This window comes from Delphinus delphis, chromosome X (assembly GCF_949987515.2).
Source record: "Delphinus delphis chromosome X, mDelDel1.2, whole genome shotgun sequence".
Lineage (NCBI taxonomy): Eukaryota > Metazoa > Chordata > Mammalia > Artiodactyla > Delphinidae > Delphinus > Delphinus delphis.
The window spans coordinates 36,553,813-36,577,567 of NC_082704.1; the positions used below are offsets into that span (position 1 = coordinate 36,553,813).

Here is a 23,755-nt window from a genome sequence, read left to right on the forward strand (position 1 = left end):
TGTTATAGTTTATTGACATTTATTTTGTCACTCCACATTCCTTTCGTCAGCCCTTCTATTGACTTGTTATTTTTTTCAGGCTGGAGGAAGAATTGTATTTTATCCTGTCACAGCAGAAAGAACTAGAAGATCTCTTGACCCCTTTAGAGGAGTCTATAAAGGACGAGAGTGGGTCTGTTGGTCTGCAGCATACAGATGAGGAGCGTGAGAGGATGTAAGCAACTGAATAAAGATTGAGGAATGGGGCAGGACTTAGCTACCAAAAAAGGGAAAAAATGGTATTGAAAGGCAGGGAATAAAATAATTGGTAGAAAAGTGCAAGTTCTGGTAGTTGCCATTTATCACCTTATTTGACTATTATCTTTTCAGACTGCTTGAAAATGAAGTAATCATTCTGGCAATTTTGTTTTATAGCATTTTGTACAATGTTATTAATCTCAAGCTTATACATGACCACTTATATAAAGTTTTTATATTTGTCAAATTTGTTCTTAAATCAGAAATACCAATTTTATATATGTGGTGTCATGATATTGTGGAATATTTATGATCTCCTATTTATACCAACTCTTTTAAACCTAATGTTCCTTCAGTTGCTTCAGTGATAAATCCATTTCCTATTTTAAAGGCAATTAGTTAATCTGGGGGCAAACTGCATGGCTTTTAAACGTTGAATGATTTTGTCAATGTCTTGGGCTGGATATATTTTATTTGTGTGTGATTTAGTCTTCACCTTTGGTCAATATATTGCCAATGTTCCCACAGTAACTCTATCTCTTTGGACCTGAGATTTGTTAATCAGGCCAAATTATAAAATGCTGTTAGGAGAACTTGTATGAATGGCTACATAAACTAGATTGAGGTTAAATCTGACTCATTTTATCAATGGCTTATTAGTGAGTCAAGACTGAGCTTATTTTTTAAAACCTTGCAAGTTAGCTTTTTTGTAGGTGCATTAAATGTGATAAGTACAGCTAATCTGTATGGACCCTAGTTCTGTTTCTGCTTTTGTATTTCAGCCTTTGTGAATATTTCTTTCCTTTGCATTGACTATTCTATGCATTCTATCATTTTTGGGGGGAAACATAGATTTACATTTTCAGCCATGAGATCCTAACTGTAGGTTGAAGAAATAATTGAAACATTAGGTTCTTTCCAATTGCTTTTAGGTAGTCAGATTTACATTGTGTTGGAATCTTTACTAGAATCTTCAACAATCTAGGCAACCAATTACCTATAAGTACTTTGGGACAGAAAAGCAGTAGATGGTTATCAATAAATCTAATTGAATTATTTAATATTTATAGACGTTAAGATTGAAAAATCCTCTGGTCACTTTAATTCTTATAAACATATTCATTGACTAGGTTAAGAGTGTGTGTGTGTGTGTGTGTGTGTGTGTGTGTGTGTGTGTGTGCATGCACAAATAGTTGGTGTGGAAATCTTGAGAATTTAGTCAACTAATCAATTTGTTGTGAACTTAGCAGATTTATCTGCCTTTGATTATTGTGAATCTCATTTCTTAAAATATCTTTTGTTGGATGATGGAGGATATTTGTATAAGTTTTTACTTTGAAAATTTATGTATTCAAAATTGTTGAAGACATCTCAGCATTTACTAAATATTGCCAAACACCAAATAACTTCTCACATATCTAAGTGACCTATGGGTTTATTCTGATACCTAAAAAGAGAGTAAATAGGTGACTGTAAAAATGACAAGATGGATAAAAGCCTTCACCTATGGAGTCTTTTTAGAATATGGTCATGAATGCTACATCCATTAAAATGAGAAGGTAGGGGAACTGGGGCAAATCCAGTTGGTGGTATCATTCTTTGTATGTCAGTAACAGTGCATAGTGGAGAAAACATTTCTGGTTAATCCCTTTATTTTACCTACCTTTTCAGTTACCAGTTAGCAGAAGATGTATATGCTCGGCTGAAACGAACGGCCCAAGATCTCAAGGACATTATTGAGTACCTGAATACATTTGGAAGTCCTGCTGACACTACTGGCCCGGTGTGTTAACTGCTTTATCTATTTAGGCAACCAGAATTTAGTATGAAATTAGCATTCTGTCGTTCCTTTAGCTAGTTACCTTCTCCTGTCCACTGTAGTGCTCCTTACCTGCCTCCAGATATATGAAGCTTTTGGGTGTAGTTAGTGGGGCAGGAAATATTTAGGAGCAGAAAAGGTTGTAAGTTTTTTTGGTTATTCCCAGGAGGGTAAAAAAAATTACTGTTCTCCCAAAATTTTCAGAGTTTTCTCTCTGTTCTTCCTATAAGTATGTCCTTGTTCTTTTTTTTTTTTTTTTTTTTTTTTTTGCGGTATGCGGGCCTCTCACTGCTGTGGCCTCTCCTGTTGTGGAGCACAGGCTCCGGACGCGCAGGCTCAGCAGCCATGGCTCACGAGCCCAGCCGCTCTGCGGCATGTGGGATCTTCCCGGACCGGGGCACGAACCCGTGTCCCCTGCATCGGCAGGCGGACTCCCAACCACTGCACCACCAGGGAAGCCCTGTCCTTGTTCTTATTTTTCTGTTCACTTACTCGTTAGCTAGTTTATCCTTCCTTTTACATATTAATCTATATATTCATATAACTGTAAGTGTGTATATATACATATATCTGTATGTATATACATGTTTGAGTCTGTTAGGTATATCCAGGCAATCCTTAACTTATAATTAGGATATATCTCAAAAGTTTGATAAGTCAACTATAAGACTTAAAAATATATTTTTCCATAGATATTTGTTAAGTATGCTTATTAGGTTTCCACCTGCCTTGTGGAATCCTAGTTAACTCATAATGTAAATTTATTGTAACATGAGAAAATACAGCAGAGACTCCAATTAGAGAGTTGAGATTTTTGAGTTAATTTGGAGGTAAGGAAGGACTGGTTTATTTTCGTTTTTCTATACTCTAATTAAAGAGCTTATTTCCTCAACCTTTCCCTATTGTCTTAGCTGCTAAATGGAGTCCTCCCTTTCCCCTCTCCCACCCCATGACAGTGACGGTTAGAGGAATCTCCCCTTGTGGGAGCTTCCATTGTACTTTCTATCAGTTGATTATAATTAGGAGTGGAGCCAGGAGCTGGATAGGCGAGGATGAGTGACCTATCTGTAAGTAGTAATTATTCTTTAGTGAGCTCTTTGTCAATTATACATAGACAGTTCTTTATCTATATACATATTACTAGCTTTTTTAATTAGAAAGAGAGCATGGTATAGTTGAAAAAGCACTAGAATTTTATTCAAGTCACTTAATCTCTCTGGGTCTTAGCTCCTTTTGCAGAATGTCAAGGGTGGACTAAATGATCTTGAAGTCTCCTCCAGCTATAAAAATTATGCCATTCCCTACTTTGCGTGAATCTAAAATTGAATAATTACAAATATAAATTAGTCTGGGATTATACATGCTACCATCTTCCTGGGTTCATGCAGATGCAGGAGTTGACAATATAGGTTTTCTTTTTAGTGAAAGATTAGATCACCATTGTGATTCTAAAATTCAAAATTGTTTTGTTGTCATAGAACTTTGATGCATAGATAAATACATGCATACTTAGACATGAAGCAGAGTTGATGTCTAATCTCTCTGTGTTGAATTAATATAAAATGAGTGTTCTGAACAGAGTAAGTAAAAGGAGACTGTAATCCCATCCTTATCCTTTTTCTCTGCTTAGCCTTGGATTGTTTTATTTTATTTTAGTAGTGGGGAGTAAATGATTTGAGTCTTTTGTTTTTTGTTTTTACTGGCAAGGGTGATTGAGATGTTTAAGATGAGTGAATTAAAGGATAATTGCTTCTTGATAGCAGGACAAAAGAAGCAAGAGATCAGCAGCAATTCATCTCTTTTCTCAGATAGCATAAATCATTGGACAGGAAGCAGAGAAAACATTTGTTGAACAATAATATTCTTGTAGATAATTAAGTGTAACCAGATCAACAGAGCTTTGTTATTGTGGACCATACACCAGGGTAGAAAAATACCAAGTATGTTCAACAGTATTCACGATGATGAGACTTACCTGTTTATTTTCACCATTTTTGAGGGGAGATAGGAAAGACCACCTAATTTCTAAAATTTTTATTAAGCAAGTTCATATTATGGTATATGATATTCAGCCTCATATTTTTATAAAAATTCATTGTTCCAACTACAAATTATATTTCTGTTTGTTATATTAAGATACACTGAATTTGCTGTTTTTATTACATACTGTTTAAGTGTGGTAACATTTTCATTTCTTCTTGTTTTCAGTATTGTCCTGGACTTTGCCAGAGTATTTGTCAAAAGTGTTCTAACATTTTTAAAAGGATTAGTATTTTTGTTACAAAGTTAATGCATATGCTTATTCCATGTATTAAGCTCGGGAAATATGGAAATCTGTAAAGAAAAGTAAAACACCTGTGTTACCAGTACTATGCTGATATATTAGTGTATTTCTTCCAAGTATTTTTGCTATGCTGGTAAAAATACTTATTTTCTTTTAAATAGCTTCGGAAACATACCTATATAAAGTTTTGGATTCTGTCTTCATTTAATATTCTTTCATAGTATTTTCCCAAAATTTTAACCATTCTTTGAAAATATGGTTTTAATGACTCTATAACATTTCATTAGAGATGACTTTACCATAATATATTTAATCATTTTTTATAGATGGAGATATTGTTTCAAATTTTTACCACTGTGAAATTAACCTGTAATGACCAGTTGTGTGTTTAGGTTTCATTACTTCCTCTGGATAGATTTCTAGAAGTAGAATATACTGAGTTAAAAGGTACGAATGTTTTAAGACTTTGGTATATATTGCAAAAATTTACATTTTGAAGGGCTGGGTCAATTTATATTACCATAGGCTGTATATGAATGTACCTATTTCCCCCACACACTTGACAACTGAGTATTACCGTTTATTAAAAATTGCTATTTGGAAATCTTGCCACTTGTGACAACATGGATGGACCTTGAGGGCATTATGCAAAGTAAAATAAGTCAGATAGAGAAAGACAAATACTATATGATCTCACTTAAATATGGAATTTGAGAACAAAAACTAAAACTAAACCAAGCTCATAGATACACAGAACAGATTGGTGGTTGCCAGCGGCTGGAGGTAGGTGGTGGGCAAAATGGCTGAAGGGGGTCAAAAAGTACAAACTTCTAGTTATAAAATAAATAAGTCATGGTGGCTATAGTTAATAATAATACTGTATTATATATTTGAAAATTGATAAAAGAATAGATTGGAAAAGTCCTCATCATAAAAAAAAACTTTTTTTGTAACTGTATGGTGGATGTTAACTAGACTTAATGTGGTGATCATTTCACAATATATATGAATATCAAATCATTACTGTATACACCTGAAACTAATATAATGTTACATATGTCAGTTATACCTCAATAAAAAAGTTGATTACCTTTTTTAAAAAGGTAATATTTTAAAAATTATTATATGAAGTTCTTGTCCTGTCAAATGTCTCTTAATGTTCTTTACTTATTTTTGTACTATAGAAGTCAGTGTTTTATTGAATTATAGAAGTTGAATTCTTGACAGTTACAAAATAGATTGAACTAATATATAGATGTAATGAACATTACAAATATAAAATAGCAAAAAAAACCCATGCAATTAATATTTAGCACATTCTCAGTCAATTTCTTACCAGAAGAAATGAAAATAACTTCCTAATTTCAATTTTTTATGTTTTTTTTAATTTACCATATCAGAAAAATCATAATCTAAAAATCCTGTGTGTGTTTTCAGCTCCAGCAGATCTGCAAAATTCTGAATGCTCATATGGACTTTCTACAATGGATTCATCAGACTTCAGGTGGGAGTTTATTTGTACCCCAAGTTATCTGTAAGTAGAAAATGTGATACAAGTCAGGTTTTGTGCACCATGACCACACTCAAATAAGAGCTCAGTTGTAGGGGTATTAACACATGGTATGTCTATATTAATTCTGAAGAACCGTAATTGCTTATTTTTATAAAATGAAACACAGGAAGGATAAACTAGAAACTGATGAAAATAGGGGATGTTTAGGAATGAGGTGGAGGAGATAGGGATAGAAACAGTGCTTCTGTTATTTATACAATTTTGCCTTCTGGACCATATAAAAGTTTAAATACTCAAAAATTTAAATTAAGCCAAAAATAATGGGAAGAAAGACAAATGCTAAAATTGAATACAAAATGAAAACAAATAAATCTGTGTAACTAATCTATAACATAAACGTGCAGCTCAGATAACTTTTGTACATAGTGTTCTTGATGATGCATCCTTGGTAGGATGTAATCTTAATGATAAAAAGAACTGCAAAGAAATCTTAAGCTATCTTAGTAAGCTTATCATTAGTTTCAGAATTATACTATGTATTATATATGCATGTGGTATAATATTACTACCATTATATATATTATAGTAGAAAGCAAATGCACAAGTATATTGATAATAGAAACCAAGATTTTCATTGAAAGATAAAAGAGATATATTTTTCTTCCTTTCATATTTTTATTATAAATTTGAATTGCAAACATCAGTATGAATTCCTATTTCCTTTTTCTGTACATGGAAGGGGCCAAGAAGCAATGACACATCCTGATAGCAGTGAGCACATCTAACACCTAGATCTTGGTTTCTAAATACCATTACGATTAAAAGGAACCTTGGAGAAATATCTGATCTCAGGTCTCAGGCAGGGAAAGTACAGGGTGAGTTTGGCACTTTTCATGCCAGAAAACAAAGATTGTTCAACGACTTATGAGATTATATCAGGATACAAGATTGTGCTTTAATGGGCTTCTACTGGCCAAATCAGGTTTCAGCATCAAAAAGAATAATGACAGTGATGGATTATAACACATGGAGGGAGAAAAACTCATGAGTCCACAGTGATACTCCAAAAAAAAAAAAAAGAGAGAGAGAGAGAGAGAGAGAGAGAGAGAGAGAAATGGAAGGTACAGGGAAAAGTCTTTATAGACCCATGGCAGCTAATAATTGTAGAAGGAATGATAGGATTAGAGAACCACCATTAAAAACACTTTCAACAGAATACATTTATTAAGCTTTCCCTGATCTTGAGTACTCGGCCTCATTTATAAAATGTTTCAACTGTCAGTCATTTCTTGGCAGAAAAAATATACTAGCAGGAAATGAACCAAATATAAATTGCAAGTTACTGAATTATTTTTAAAATTTTATTTAGGTATAATTTATATACCTCATTTTAATTTAATTTGTATACTCTCATTTTAATTGTACAATTTAATGAGAAAGCCACCATGTTGTAGCCCCAGCTCAATGATTGAATGATTCAGGCAAGGGTCATCAAGGGATGCTAAAACCATTGAATTTAAAATTGTTGGGGAACAGGATATTTGCATAGTCTCAAAAATATTACTCTACACATTACTTAAAAATTACAAAGGAGCAAATGTACCTTTGCAACAGTGCTGACAAGTACCACTTCAATCAAGTGATCAAATCTAATATCACCAATAGTGGGATAATGACATTGTTTGCCTCTTGATCTGACATGAGAAGTGCACAATATCCCATATGTAGTATTCTTTTTAAAAATGTTTGACCTGAGTCTAATAATAAGAAAATAATCAGACATTCTATGTGTGAGACATTCTGGAAGAAAATGTAGTGTTCTTACCAAAAATGTTTAACTGAATCAAGTCACAAGAAAATAATCAGTCTATGCATGAGACATTCTGAAAGATAATTGGCTTGGACTCTTGAAAAATCAGTCATGGGAAACCAAAAAATTCAAAACAAAAAAATTGAGAGGATTTTGTAGATTAAAAGAAATATAACAATCAAGTCTACCATATTAACTTTGATTAGATACTGGATTAAAGCCAAGAAGACATTATTTAGAACAATTGGGGAAATTGAATTTGGACTACACATAAAATATTAAGGAATTTTTTATTTTCTTATATGTCTTACTGTGGTTATGTAGGAAAATATTTTTATTCTTAGAAGCTGCATGCTACGTTATTTAGAGAAGTGTCATATCTCTAGTTCTGTTTCAAGTGGTTCAACCAAAATCATTTGTGGAGAGAAAAAGATGGAGCGATTTGTGGCAAAATGGTAACAGTGGGTTAATCCAGGGAAAGGGTATATAAGTTTGTGACTTTTACTATTCTCTCAACTTTTTAATAGATTTAAAATAAAAATTGGTAGAAAGTGATTTTTATAGACTTTTGCCTAAATATGGACTATATTGAGACCTCAGTAATTGAGACAAATGGGGGCTAGTTAGCCAATCAGAGTTACTACTTTTAAAGATGTAGTATGAAAATAATACAAATCTTGTTTGGCTTTATAGATTCCTCATTCTCTACATTAATAGAGGTCATCAACCATGAACTTCCTTTGCTTCTTTCCCTTCCAAACATACCTATAGCATCATCATCCATCTTTACTTCTTTCTTTCCTGTGTTCTATTGCTTTCTAAACTGTGTTTTGAATCATCAGAGGGAAGTTAAATTCTATATTGCTTTAGTATTAATTACCTGAGAGGGAGAGGTTTCTGAGTCAGACAGATATGGATTCAAGTCAAGGTATTACTACTTAATAGTTGTGTGAGCTCAACTGTTACTTAATCTCTCTGAGTCTGTATCCTTATTTTAAAAATGAGGGCCAATATTTACCTTTTAGGGCTTTTGTAAGGATTAAAGGAAGCAAAATTGAACTTTCCTGGAGCAGTGCCTGGCTCATGGTTGGTGCTCAGTAAATGACAGAAGCAGAACTGGTTGTCAGAGTTTACTGTACATAGGAGGGGCGGGGTAGGGAGAAGGACAAGAATGGTCATGTGGTTCAAAAGGTAGCTATTAAATGAGTCTAGAGAAAGCAGTTCCGCATAGATTATCATTGAAAACCACTTACCTAGAGAAGTTGTTAAGAACAGCTGAGATGTGGGAGAATGTCAGTGGCTAGAAAACACTGAGGAATGAGATCATACAAAGTTTGACTCAGTTGTATTCCTCTCTGTTGCATATTTTCCTACAATGAGCGATGCTTCTTGGATAGAGTTGGGGGGGATGTCAAAATGTAATTAGGTAAAGAAAGACTATAGTGATTTTTTTTTCTCTTGGCTGAGATCCTCTTTGTCATAAATGAAATCTCAAGGCTCTCAGCCAGTGTTTTCCTACTGATAAAATTAAGGTTGTTAGTGCTACAAAGAACTTACTTTATTATGTAAATGAAGAAACTGTGGTTCAGAGAAGTTAAATGACTTCCCTAAGAACACACAGTTAATTAGTGGCAGAGCTAGGACCAGAATCTAAATTTCCTAATTATCAGAACAGTATTCTTTCTACTGGTATGCTCTTAAAACAATTCTAATGTAGGCATCACTGGATATAAAAACAAATCTTAATCATTTACCTAACAGTAGAGGACATGGGTTTTCAAAGTATGATAATGGTAGTACTTGAGTAGGATGTAAGTTCTAGGTGTCTGAGTAAAGTTTCAGTCAACACAGGGTAAAAAGGGTAAGACAATGGAGAGTAATGATTACTTGGAGGTACTCTTCTGCTAAAATTTGAGTTGAGATGGAGGGGCAATGAGAGCTCATACAGGTTCCCAAATTAGATGGGGAAGCCATGATAATGGAAAAAAGCCTGGTGATTCTTGATACTGTGGGCTCCTTTTTTGCTGTTCCCACAAGGAACCTTTCCTTTTCATATCAGGAAAAGACATGATCAAGGAATGGAGAGTGGCAGGATTTAATCATGCTAAGAGAAGGGTTTTTTTGTTGTTGGTTTATTTTACTTTTTAATAATTAAGGGGTCATGTCTGCTGAAATGGTCTGTGGACTGAGAAGTTTTAAGGTTAAACTTCTTAATGAGTCTCTTTATTCACATCCAAATAATAGTTATAAAAAAACTAATACATGTGTTATTTTAACAATAGAAATAATGTAATTTTTTTAATTAAAGAGAAATCTCTAACAGTAAGGTTTGTTTTAAATAAAAATGGTTTTAAAGCCAAAATCTCTATCTTGGAAGGTTTCTGGGAAATATTTTTATGATTTGATATCTTTAATGACAGTACAAATTTTTTTCTGCTATAAAACATAACTGTTATGCTATGTACTTAACTTAAAAATCAGCTTATCTTTAAAAGTGATTTGAAAATCATACACTACAGTTTATATGTTAAAATATTACACTGTCCAATCAACTTTTCAATATCTATGAGTAAGCAGAGAACCAGGCCCCTTTCTTCCTCTAACCCATATAGAACTGACTGATGGAACCAAACTAGGAAGAGATAAGTTTAAGGGTATTGAATTAAGGGAGTGTCTGAACATGTACTGCTGTTGACCAGTTTTAAAATTTGATACTTATCCATTTTTTAACATTTTCTTTGCTTCTTTTCCTCATGATTAATATAGCTAATTGAGAGTTAATAGTAACTATAGTCAAATACTAGTTCCCTCTCTTGTCTTTCTCTTTATACAAATTTACGGCATTATTTCGAGGTTGGCTTGATGGCAACGCTGCAGTCACACATCTGTCTTCTCAGTTGGCAGTCATTGAAACTGCAGCAACTCCAGCTCTGCTGGGACCACTTATGACAGAGTTGAAAGTCAATCTGAGCCAATTTGTTATTCATTTTAAATATATGGAGCTACTTCTTTTAGAGGAGGGAGGTAGGACTGAAGGGTAGGCGTTTTTTGTTTCTTCATATACCAAACCTTGTCATGTCCGTTAATATTTATCAAACACCATAATAAAGGGGTGGGCAGTGGAAAATCTTATGCAAGTCGTTATTTGAAAGTTCCTTGAGTATTTTCATGGCATTTGTTTCTTTCATGAAGTGTCCCAAAGCTTCATGACTAAAATGTATTTCATCCATAATCATTGCAGTCTCCTATGGGTTAGAGCCCCATAATTATTTAATAGCTGCTCACAACATTTAGACTGCTATTTATGGCAGAAGGAGAAGAATCTTCAGAGTAACTAAAAATGCCATAAGGAATTTTGCGGTATTTCTACAATATAGTTCTATTAGCAGTGGTCTGTGAACACCTTATTTACTTTTGGCATAAAACATACTTAGTCGTCTAGCGTGACTCTACTACCTTGCATAAAACGCCTTCAGAATCATTTTAGAGAAGCAGCTTTTTGTGATACGTCATAATCATACTTCATTTTCACCCAATGTTAATATTTATTGTTTGCGGGATTATTTTAAATTAGATTTTTCAGGGCCGGGCATGTTGTTATCTTTTTTTAAAAAATTGAGGTATATTTGACATATAGCATTATATTAGTTTCAGGTGCACAGCATGATTCAATATTTGTATACATTGCCAAACCATCACCACAATAAGCCTAGTCAACATCCATCACCTTACATAGATAGAAAAAAAAAATTGTTTTTCTTGCAGTGAGAACTTCTAAGATCTACTCTCTTAGCAACCTTCAAGTATGCAATACAGTATTATTAACTATAGTTACCATGCTGTATTTTTTAAGAAGCTTTGGTCCAGATAAGAAATGCTTTAAAAATTTTTTTTATTAATTACTTTCAGCCCTCTCATATCTGAAGAGTATCTAATGCCGACATGCCAAAAGATGCCTTTGGATTCCAATCAAAGTGTCTTCTTCCTAGTTCATCTTTTATAATAGAATCTGATTTACTGATTAAGCTGGTTTCTTTTACCTCTTCTTTTTCTGAAGTTCTTTGGGAAATCTTGGTGACATTGGTTGATCGATGAGGTCATCTCTTATGTTCTGGAGTATAATGTTCCACTTTAGATACTTGAGAGGCTCTTGATCTGTCAGAGATGTGGTAACAACACAAAGACTCACTTTAAAGGTCTGTTAAGCTCAACAGAGACAGGTACTTACTTGCTTCTTCCCATTGCAGTTAACTGAAAGGTATTTTATTTCTTTTCATTGTTTAATGAGCTACCTGCTCATCTCTGCTCCTCTTTACAGACAAAATAGATTTATTATCACACCATTGTTCCTTAATTCTAAAGAATTTCTTGTAGGTTAGATTAGGATACTGAGATTAAAAATGATCAAGACTTCGGCTTCTGTTAGGAAAGAGTGCGTGATGGTTAACATTCTCAGAGCTCCTCTTCCCAAACTTCCTTTCTATATGTAAATCCAGATTTGAAATACACTCAATACATCTGCAAAATTAGATTTCTCACTAATCCTCCTTATGTACATTTTGTGCCCAAGTGAATTTCCTCAAGCTGGAGAGTCTCCCCAGATGAATTATATGTAACATGATTTAAATCACTCCCAAATAGCAGAATTTATATTGTTTGTGAGGTATACAGATTTTTCTCCAAAGCAATTTTCTTCCTGTTAGCGACTAAAAACTATAAATATACTGAAGCCTTGCTATAACGCAGTTTTGGGGCCCACGCTCTGTGGCTACCTCATAGATAAAGTGGCCTGATAGTATTTCACCAATGAAATCTCCCCAGTTGGGATTCAGATAGGCCTGTCTTATTTTGAGCACTTCAGTGTTTGAAGGGACAACAAACAGTGTTATGATGTGGTGCCAGATAGTACTTTTTATTTAAAAATTTCCCAGCATTTGACAAACAGATGCACTGTAACAGAAAAAGCGCTCTTAGATGGGAGTCTGAAGATATGAGTCCTAGTGTCAATTTTCATTAGTTTTGGCCTTTGGAAAGCCACTGAACCTTCTTGAGTTTTTAGTTATTCTCTTCATCCTAGGATATTGTGGGAATCAAATAAGGTAATATGCATAGACATTTTGAAAACTCAAGTGCCGTATAATGGAAAGTGTTATTTTAGATACAGGTCAAAACCAGAGAGTAGTGACTCTCGATACAAAGCACCTACTATGTGCCAAGGTGCTGTGTTAATCAGCGTAGGAGGTGTAAACATCAGTGGCATGCACCTCTGCCTCGAAAAGGTTCAAAGTGCATGTGTAGGGAGCAGTAAAGAAAGAGAAACCTATCTTTAGTTGGTTCCCTAGAAGAGCTAGAATTTGAAATAAGACTTGAACAGTAAGTAACATTTCAACAGGATGACTGCCTGAGAACGACTTCAAATGCAATAATTCTACTATCTTGTCCCCCTCCTGCCCATGCCTCCAAGAACTCACAATACCTTCACCATCTTTTATTTTTATTCCTTTCCTTTAAATGTATTTTTTATTAATTTTGTGTGAAGGGTAGTGCTATATACAAGAAGAGTGTCTTGTCATCACCAACTTTTTTTTTAAACATCTGTATTGGAGTAAAATTGCTTTGCAAAGTTGTGTTAGTTTCTGCTGTATAACAAAGTGAATCAGCTGTATGTATACATATATCCCCATATCTCCTCCCTCTTGCATCTCCCTCCGACCCTTCCCATCCCACCCCTCTAGGTGGCCACAAAGCAACGAGCTGATCTCCCTGTGCTGTGCAGCTGCTTCCCACTAGCTACCTATTTTACATTTGGCAGTGTATATATGTCCATGCCACTCTCTCACTTTGTCCCAGCTTACCCTTCCCCCTCCACATGTCCTCAAGTCCATTCTCTACGTCTGGGTCTTTATTCCTGTCCTGCCCCTAGGTTCATCAGAACCATTTTGTTTTTAGATTCCATATATATGTGTTGGCATACGGTATTTGTTTTTCTCTTTCTGACTTAGTTCACTCTGTATGACAGACTCTAGGTCCATCCGCCTCACTACAAGTAACTCAATTTCATTTCTTTTTATGGCTGAGTAATATTCCATTGTATATATGTGCCACATCTTCTTTACCATTCATCTGTTGATGGACATTTAGGTTGCTTCCATGTCCTGGCTATTGTAAATAGTGCTGCAGTGAACATTGGAGTGCATGACTCTTTTTAAATTATGGTTTTCTCAAGGTATATGCCCAGTAGTGGGATTGCTGGGTCATATGGTAGTTCTATTTTTAGTTTTTTAAGGAACCTCTGTACCGTTCTCCATAGTGGCTGTATCAATTTACATTCCCACCAACAGTGCAAGAGGGTTTCCTTTTCTCCACACCCTCTCCAGCATTTATTGTTTGTAGATTTTTTTGATGATGGCCATTCTGACTGGTGTGAGGTGATACCTCATTGTGGTTTTTTTTTTTATCATTGTAGTTTTGATTTGCGTTTCTCTAATGATTACTAATGTTGAGCATCCTTTCATGTGTTTGTTAGCAATCTGTGTATCTTCTTTGGAGAAATGTCTATTTAGATCTTCTGCACATTTTTGGATTGGGTTGTTTGTTTTTTTGTTATTGAGCTGCATGAGCTGCTTGTAAATTTTGGAGATTAATCCTTTGTCAGTGGCTTCATTTGCAACTATTTTCTCCCATTCTGAGGGTTGTCTTTTCGTCTTGTTTATGGTTTCCTTTGCTGTGCAAAAGCGTTGAAGTTTCATTAGGTCCCATTTGCTTTTGTTTTTATTTACATTTCTCTAGGAGGTGGGTCAAAAAGGATCTTGCTGTGATTTATGTGATAGAGTGTTCTGTCTAAGTTTTTCTCTAAGAGTTTCATAGTGCCTGGCCTTACATTTAGGTCTTTAATCCATTTTGAGTTTACTTTTGTGTATGGTGTGAGGAAGTGTTCTAAATTCATTCTTTTACATGTGGCTGTCCAGTTTTCCCAGCACCACTTATTGAAGGGGCTGTCTTTTCTCCATTGTATATTCTTGCTTCCTTTATCAAAGACAAGGTGACCATAGGTGCGTGGGTTTATCTCTGGGCTTTCTATCCTGTCCCATTGATATATATTTCTGTTTCTGTGCCAGTACCATAATGTCTTGATGACTGTAGCTTTGTAGTATAGTCCGAAGTCCAGGAGTCTTATTCCTCCAGCTCCATTTTCCTTTCTCAAGATTGCTTTGGCTATTATGGGTCTTCTGTGTTTCCATACAAATTGTAAAATTTTTTCTTCTAGCTCTGTGAAAAATGCCATTGGTAGTTTGATAGGGATTGCATTGAATCTGTAGATTGCTTTGGGTGGTATAGTCATTTTCACAATGCTGGTTTTTCCAATCCAAGAGCATGGTATATCTCTCCATCTGTTTGTATCATTTTTAATTTCTTTCATCAGTGTCTTATAGTTTTCTGCATCCAGGTCTTTTGTCTCCTTAGGTAAGTTTATTCCTAGGTATTTTATTCTTCTGGTTGCAATGGTAAATGGGAGTGTTTCCTTAATTTCTCTTTCAGATTTTTCATCATTAGTATATAGGAATGCAAGAGATTTCAGTGCATTAATTTTGTATCCTGCTACTTTACCAAATTCATTGATTAGCTCTAGTAGTTTTCTGGTAGCGTCTTTAGGATTCTCTCTATATAGTGTCATGTCATCTGCAAACAGTGACAGTTTTACTTCTTCTTTTCCAATTTGGATTCCTTTTATTTCTTTTTCTTCTCTGATTGTTGTGGCTAAAACTTCCAAAACTATATTGAATAAGAGTGGTGAGAGTGGGCAACCTTGTCTTGTTCCTGATCTTAGTGGAAATGGTTTCAGTTTTTCACCACTGAGAACAATGTTGGCTGTGGGTTTGTCATATATGGCCTTTATTTTGTTGAGGTAAGTTCCCTCTATGCCTACTTTCTGGAGAGCTTTTATCACGAATGGGTGTTGAATTTTGTCGAAAGCTTTTTCTGCATCTATAGAGATTATCATATGGTTTTTACCCTTCGATTTGTTAATATGGTGTATCACATTGATTCACTTGCATATATTGAAGAATCCTTGCATTCCTGGGATAAATCCCACTTGATCATGGTGTATGATCCTTTCAATGTGCTGCTGGATTCTGTTTGCTAGTATTTTGTTGAGGAGTTTCGCATCTGTGTTCATCAGTGATATTGGCCTGTAGTTTTCTTTCTTTGTGACATCTTTGTCTTGTTTTGGTATCAGGGTGATGGTGGCCTCGTCGAATGTGTTTGGGAGTGTTCCTTCCTCTGGTATATTTTGGAAGAGTTTGAGAAGGATAGGTGTTAGCTCTTCTCTAAATATTTAATAGAATTTGCCTGTTTAGCCATTTGATCCTGGGCTTTTGTTTGTTGGAATATTTTTAATCACGGTCTCAGTTTCAGTGCTTGTGATTGGTCTTTTTATATTTTCTATTTCTTCCTGGTTCAGCCTCAGAAGGTTGTGCTTTTATAACAGTTTGTCCATTTCTTCCAGGTTGTCCATTTTATTGGCATAGAGTTGCTTGTAGTAATCTCTCATGGTCCTTCGTATTTCTGCAGTGTTAACTGTTACTTCTCCTTTTTCACTTCTAATTCTACTGATTTGAGTCTTCTCCCTTTTTTCCTTGATGAGTCTGGCTAATGACTTATCAATTTTGTTTATCGTCTCAGAGAACCAGCTTTAGTTTTATTGATCTTTGCTATTGTTTCCTTCATTTCCTTTTCATTTATTTCTGATCTGATCTTTACGGTTTCTTTCCTTCTGCTAACTTTGGGGTTTTTTTCTTTCTTCTTTCTCTAATTGCTTTAGATGTAAGGTTAGGTTGTTTATTTGAGATGTTTCTTGTCTCTTGAGGTAGGATTGTATTGCTATAAACTTCCTTCTTAGAAATACTTTTGCTGCATCCCATCGGTTGTGTGTTGTCATGTTTTCATTGTCATTTGTTTCTAGGTATTTTTTGACTTCCTCTTTGATTTCTTCAGTGATCTCTTGGCTATTTAGTAGCTTATTGTTTAGCCTCCATGGGTTTGTATTTTTTACATTTTTTTCCTGTCATTGATATGTAGTCTCATAGCATTGTGGTCAGAATGATACTTGATACGATTTCAATTTTCTTAAATTTTCTAAGGCTTGATTTGTGACCCAAGATATGTTCTATCCTGGAGAATGTTCCATGAGCACTTTAGAAGAAAGTATATTCTGTTGTTTTAGGATGGCATGTGCTATAAATATCAGTTAAGTCCACCCTGTTTAATGTATCATTTAAAGTTTGTGTTTCCTTATTTATTTTCATTTTGGTTGATCTGTCCATTGGTGAAAGTGGGGTGTTAAAGTCCCCTACTATGATTGTGTTACTGTCGATTTCCCCTTTTAAGGCTCTTAGCATTTGCCTTATATGTTGAGGTGCTCCTATGCTGGGTGCATAAATATTTACAATTGTTCTATCTTCTTCTTGGATCGATCCCTTGATCATTATATAGTGTCCTTCTTTATCTCTTGTAATAGTCTTTATTTTAAAGTCTATTTTGTCTGATATGAGAATTGCTACCCCAGCTTTCTTTTGATTTCCATTTGCATGGAATATCTCTTTCCATCCCCTCACTTTAAGTCTGTATGTGTCCCTAAGTCTGAAGTGGGTCTCTTGTAGACAGCATATATATGGGTCTTGTTGTTATATCCATTCAGCCAGTCCTTGTCTTTTGGTTGGAGCATTTAATCCATTTACTTTTAAGGTAATTATCGATATGTATGTTCCTATTACCAGTTCCCAATTGTTTTGGGTTTGTTACTGTAGGTCTTTTCCTTCTCTTGTGTTTCCTGCCTAGAGGAGTTCCTTTAGCATTTGTTGTAAAGCTGGTTTGGTGGTGCTGAATTCTCTTAGCTTTTGCTTGTCTGTAAAGGTTTTAATTTCTTTGTCGAATCTGAATGAGATCCTTGCTGGGTAGAGTAATCTTGCTTGTGGGTTTTTCCCTTTCTTCACTTTAAATATGTCCTGCCACTCCCTTCTGGCTTGCAGAGTTTCTGCTTAGCTGTTAACCTTATGGGGATTCCGTTGTATGTTGTTTGTTGCTTTTCCCTTCCTGCTTTTAATATTTTTTCTTTGTATTTAATTTGTATTTAATTTGATGGTTTGAATAATATGTGTCTTGGAGTGTTTCTCCTTGGATTTATCCTGTACGGAACTCTCTGCACTTCCTGGACTTGATTGACTATTTCCTTTCCCATATTAAGGAAGTTTTCAACTATAATCTCTTCAAATACTTTCTCAGACCCTTTCTATTTCTCTTCTTCTTCTGGGACCCCTATAATTAGAATGGTGGTGCATTTAATGTTGTCCCAGAGGTCTCAGAGAGTGCCCTCAATTCTTTTCCATTCTTTTTTCTTTATTCTGCTCTGCGGTAGTTATTTCCACTCTTTTTCTTCCTGGTCACGTATCTGTTCTTCTGCCTCAGTTATTCTGCTATTGATTCCTTCTAGAGAATTTTTAATTTCATTTATTGTGTTGTTCATCCTTGTTTGTTTGGTCTTTAGTTATTTCTAGGTCCTTGTTAAATGTTTCTTGTATTTTCTCCATTCTTTTTACAAGACTTTGGATCATCTTTACTGTCATTACTCTGAATTCTTTTTCAGGTAGACTGCCTATTTCCTCTTCATTTGTTTGGTCTGGTGGGTTTTTACCTTGCTCCCTCATCTGCTGCATATTTCTCTGTCTTCTCATTTTGCTTATCTTTCTGTGTTTGGGGTCTCCTTTTCTCAGTGTGCAGGTTAGTATTTCCTGTTGTTTTTGGTGTCTGCCCCCAGTGGGTAAGGTTGGTTCAGTGGGTTGTGTAGGCTTCCTGGTAGAGGGGACTGGTGCCTGTGTTCTGGTGGATGACGCTGGATCTTGTCTTTCTGGTGGGCAGGGATGCGTCCAGTGATGTGTTTTAGGGTATCTGTGAACTTAGTATGATTTTAGGCAGCCTCTCTGTTAATGGGTGGGGCTGTGTTCCTCCTTTGCTAGTTGTTTGGCATGGGGCATCAAGCACTGGAGCTTGCTGGCTGTTGGGTGGAGCTGAGTCTTAGCGTTGAAGCGGAGTTCTCTGGGAGAGCTCTTGCTGATTGATATTACATGGGGCCAGGAGGTCTCTGATGGTCCAGTGTCCTGAACTCGGCTCTCCCACCTCATAGGCTCAGGCCTGACACCAGGCCAGAGCACCGAGACCCTGTCAGCCACATGGCCAGGTACGTGGGAATTTTCTTGCCTTTTGGGAAGTCTGTGGTCTTCTGCCAATGTTCAGTAGGTGTTGTGTAGGCATTGTTCCACATGTAGATGTATGTTTGATGTATTTTTGGGGAGGAAGGTGATCTCCACGTCTTACTCTTCCACCATCTTGAAGGTCTCCCCCAACACCACCTTAATGTATCAGTGGTGAGATCAGGATGAGAATTCTCATGGCAGAGTGGAGAGCTTCGTATGTTTCTAGAAACACTGTTCTTCCCATCAGATCACAGTTAACAGTAAGAATTCAAGTATATTTATTCTGAGTGTTACTTTAGTTTCAATAACCTGGGAATCTTCTTAAAAGTACCTATGATAAGTGGGAGGACAGTGTTCTCTCTCTCTCTCTCTCTTTTTCCCCCTCCTTCCCTCTCTTCCTTTCTTCCTCCCCCCCTTCCCCTCTCTCCCCCTTCCTACCTCCTTATTCCACTTTTTGAATGAGAAATAAACCTTAATTAGGTTAAACTTCTGAGATTTCAGGGTTGCTTTTTTTTTGGGGGGGGGTACATGGGCCTCTCACTGTTGTGGCCTCTCCCGCTGCGGAGCACAGGCTCTGGATGCGCAGGCTCAGCAGCCATGGCTCACAGGCCCAGCCGCTCCGCGGCATGTGGGATCTTCCCGGACCAGGGCACGAACCCGTGTCCCCTGCATCGGCAGGCAGACTCTCAACCACTGAGCCACCAGGGAAGCCCCAGGGCTGCTTTTAAACAGCAGCCTAACCTAATACTGAAGTATATTCTACAGTAACTAAAACCTTAAAATCTGTCTTTGGCTTAGCAGGCATGCAACAATGAGGAAACCCATATTGGAAGCTGAAACGATGGCCAACCATATTAAGCAGTGAGAATAAATGTTAAAACTCTTGCCTCACATAAATTGGGGGTCATATTATGTGCATACTCAGCAGGCACTTCTAGAAGAAATTGGGAATCAAAACCTTATTTGTGTGGGTTAGTTTTTTATACTAATTGAAATTTTTATTGAGGTAATTGTGGATTCACATTTAGTGTAAGGAATAATATAGGTCCTGAAGAAATAATATAGAGTTCCTATTTATAATTTACCTAGTTCTCCCCAGTGATAGCATCTTACAAAACTGTAGTACTGTATTGCAACTGGGGTATTAACATTGATAAAATTTGTCTTGTTCAGATTTCTACAGTTTTACTTGTGTGTGTGTGTGTGTGTGTGTGTGTGTGCGTGCGTGTGTGTGTGTGTGTTTAGTCATATACAATTTTATCACATGTGTAGGTTTGTATGTCCACAACCATTGTAAAAATACAGAATAGTTCCATTACTACAAGAATTCCTCATATTCCCCTTTTATTGCCACACCCACCTCCCTCCCACCATATCCCCCCTACTCCCTGCCTCCTAATTCTTGGCAACCACTAATCTATTCTCCCTTTCTAAAATTTTGTCATTTCAAAATACTATATAAGATGAAATCATATAGCATGTAACCTTTAGGGGTTGGCTTTTTTTCACTCAGCATAATTCTCCAGAGATTCATCTAAATTGCTATGTGTATCATTGGTTTGATCCTTTTTGTTGCTGAGTAGTTTTCCATGGTTTAGATGTACTACAGTCTGTTTACACATTTACCTGTTGTAGTACATCTTAGACGTTTCCAGCTTTTGGCTACTTATGAGTAAAGCTTCTATGAATGTTTATGTACAGAGTCTTGTGTGAACATAAGTTTTCATTTCTCTTGGATAGATGCCCAAGAGTGCAATTCCTAGGTCATATGGTAGTTGCGTCTTTAGTTTTATTTCAAAAACGGTTACACTGTTTTCCAGAGAGACTGTACCATTTTACATACCCACCAGCAATGTATGAGTAATCTAATTTGTCTGCATCCTCAACATTTAGTATTTTCACTTTTTTTTTCATTTTAACCATTCTGCTAGATGTGTAGTGAGATCACTGAAGTTTTAATTTGCATTTTCCTAATGGCTAATGATGTGGAACATCTTTTCATGTGCTTATTTGTCATGAGTATATCCTCTTTGATGAAATGTCAGTTCTTGCCTTTTGTCCATTTTCTAATTAGATTTTTTTTACTGTTGTTTTGAGAGTTCATTATATATTCTAGATACTAGTCCTTTGCTAGCTATGTGGTTTGCATATATTTTCTCCTACTCTGTACCTTGTCTCTTCTTAACAGAGTTGTTCACAGGACAAAAGTTTTTAAAATTAAGTCCAGTTTATCAATTTTTCCTTTTATGGATCATGCTTTTGGTGTGAAGTCTAAGAACTTTTTGTGTAGTCCTATATACCCCCAATTTTCTCCTCTGTTTTTTCCTACAAGTTTTATTGTTTTATATTTTATATTTAAGGCTGTGATCCATTTTGAGTTAATTTTTGTATAAGATGTGAGGTTTAGATGAAGCTTTTTTTTTCCTCTATGGATATCAAATTGTTTTCTGGGATCTCTATTCCGTAGATCTATATTTCTTTCGCTCCACCAATACCACACTTTCTTAATCAATGTAGCTGTATAGTAAGCCTTAATATCTTGGAGAGTAATTTCTCCCACTTTATTTTTCTCCATCAAGGTTGTTTTAGCTATTTTAATTTCTTTGCATTTCCATGAAAATTTGCTGGGATTTGATAGGAATTACATTAAATTTATAGATCAATTTGGGGGAAAATTGACATCTTTACTGTGTTGATTCTTCTCATCCATGAACATAGTATGTCTCAATATTTATTTAGGTCTTCTTTGAGTTCTTTCATCAGCATTTTGTAATTTTCAGCACCCACATCATGTATATGTTTTGGTTTTGTCAGACTTATACCTAAGTATTTCATTTTATTTGTAGTGATTGTAAATGATATTGCGTTTTAAATTCTAGTTTCCACATGTTCATTTTTAGTACATAAAAACACAATTTTATATGTTGATCTTGTATGCCTGCTGAACTCACTTCTAGGAGTTTGGTATTTTGGGGTTTTGTTTTGTTTTTGATTCCTTGGGATTTTCTACATAAGTAGTTACATCATCTGCAAAAAGGGACAATTTTGTTTTTTCCTTCCCCATCTGTATGCTATTTATGTCTTTTTCTCACATTACACTGGTTAGAACTTCAGAACCATGTTGAATAAGAGTGGTGAGAACAAACATCTTTGCCTTGCTTCTGAGTTTAGTCTTTCACTGGAAGTATGATTTTAAGTATAGGTTTTTTTGTAGATGCTTTTTATCAAATTGAGGTAATTCCACTCTTTTCCTGACTTTTTTTATCATTAACTTTTATTATTAATGAGTACTGGATTTTGTCAAATGCTTTCTCTACATCAATTGATATAATCATATGACTTTTCTTCTTTAACTTGTTGATATGGTGGATTACATTGACACATTTTTAAACATTGATTCAACCTTACATTTATGGAATAAATTCTACTTGGTCCTGGTTTCTAGTTCCTTTTATATGTTATTGGATTTGGTTTGCTAGAATTTTCTTGAGGATTTTTAAGTGTTTGAGAGATTTTTTTTAATTGTTATTTTATATTGGAGTATACTTTATTTACAATGTTGTGTTAGTTTCAGGTGTACAGCAAAGTGATTTAGTTATACATATGCATATATCTATTCTTTTTCAGATTCTTTCCCATATAGGTTATTACAGAGGTTTGAGTTGATTTTTGTTCATAGTTAGTGGTAGGGGGTCAACTTCAGTTACATGTAGATATGCAGTTGTCCCTGTATTATTGGCTGAAAAAGACTATGCTTCCTCCCATTGTATTGTCTTGGCACCTTTGTTAAAAATGAATTGACCATAAATATAAAGTTTTATTTGTGGACTTCATTTCTGTTCCATTGATCTCTATGGCTATCCTATGCTAATACCATGCTGTCTTGATTACTGTAGCTTTGTAGTGTGTTTTAAAATTGGGTGGTGTAATTCCTGCAATTTATTATTCTTTTTCAGATTGCTTTGGCTATTCTGGGTCCTTTGTCTTTCCATGTAAATTTTAAAGCTTGTCTATATCTACAAAAGTAGCCTTCTGGAATTTTCATAGGCATTGCATTGAATTTGTAGATCAATTTGTGGAGAATTGACATCTTAACAGTATTGAGTCTTTCAATCCATGAACATGGAATATCTCTTCATTTTTTTAGATCTTCTTAAGTTTCTCTTAGCAATGATTTATAGTTTCCACGTGTACAAGTCTTATAGTTCATTTGCTAAGTTTATTCCTGAGTGTTTTAATTCTTTTTTATGCTACTGTGAATGGAGTTGTTTTATTAATTTCACTTTCATATTGTTCAGTACAATTACTTTTTTAATAATGTCAAATGTATATGGCATAGTTCCCATCAAATTTTGACTATTACTAGCATTTTACTTCTAGTATGATGTATAATTTAATAGGCCTGCAGGGACAATCACTGACGCATATCATGGGACCAGAACTCTGGGCAGTTAAGTGCCTAGGTGCAGTTTCTGCCCTTAAGGAATGAAACTCCTGAAAAATGTAAAGTATGTTAATACAGAGATAGTCTTGAGAATTCAATTTGAAACCATGACAAAATATTTATGGTAAGCCTCTCTTAATAATGCTGACTTGTGTTTTTCGACATTTCATTGATTTTTAAAAATGTTTATAAAAGTACTCTTTTGCATTTAATATGTATCAATCAGCAAATTAAGTAGTTTGTGCTTATGTTGACACTTTTGGCCTCAAGTTAATGGTTTGTTGTAGTGCTCATTTGTGTTTCTGTCACATTGAAAAATGTTATTCAGGGGTAAAAAATTGGTCCCTGCAGTTAGTTATTACAACAGAAAGGAGTTGTGTTTTCCCAGACTGTTCT

The 23,755-nt window shown here is 35.2% G+C and overlaps 1 protein-coding gene across 1 annotated transcript in view; it reads left to right on the forward strand.

The window, feature by feature from the left end:
• Nucleotides 1-23,755, forward strand: part of NUP62CL (nucleoporin 62 C-terminal like) — a 73,446-nt gene that overhangs the window by 47,839 nt on the left and 1,852 nt on the right. The window contains exons 8-10 of the mRNA XM_069540336.1: nt 80-214; nt 1,909-2,020; nt 5,778-5,844. Of these exons, the coding sequence (XP_069396437.1) occupies nt 80-214; nt 1,909-2,020; nt 5,778-5,844 (314 nt within the window). The remainder of the gene's footprint in view (nt 1-79; nt 215-1,908; nt 2,021-5,777; nt 5,845-23,755) is intronic.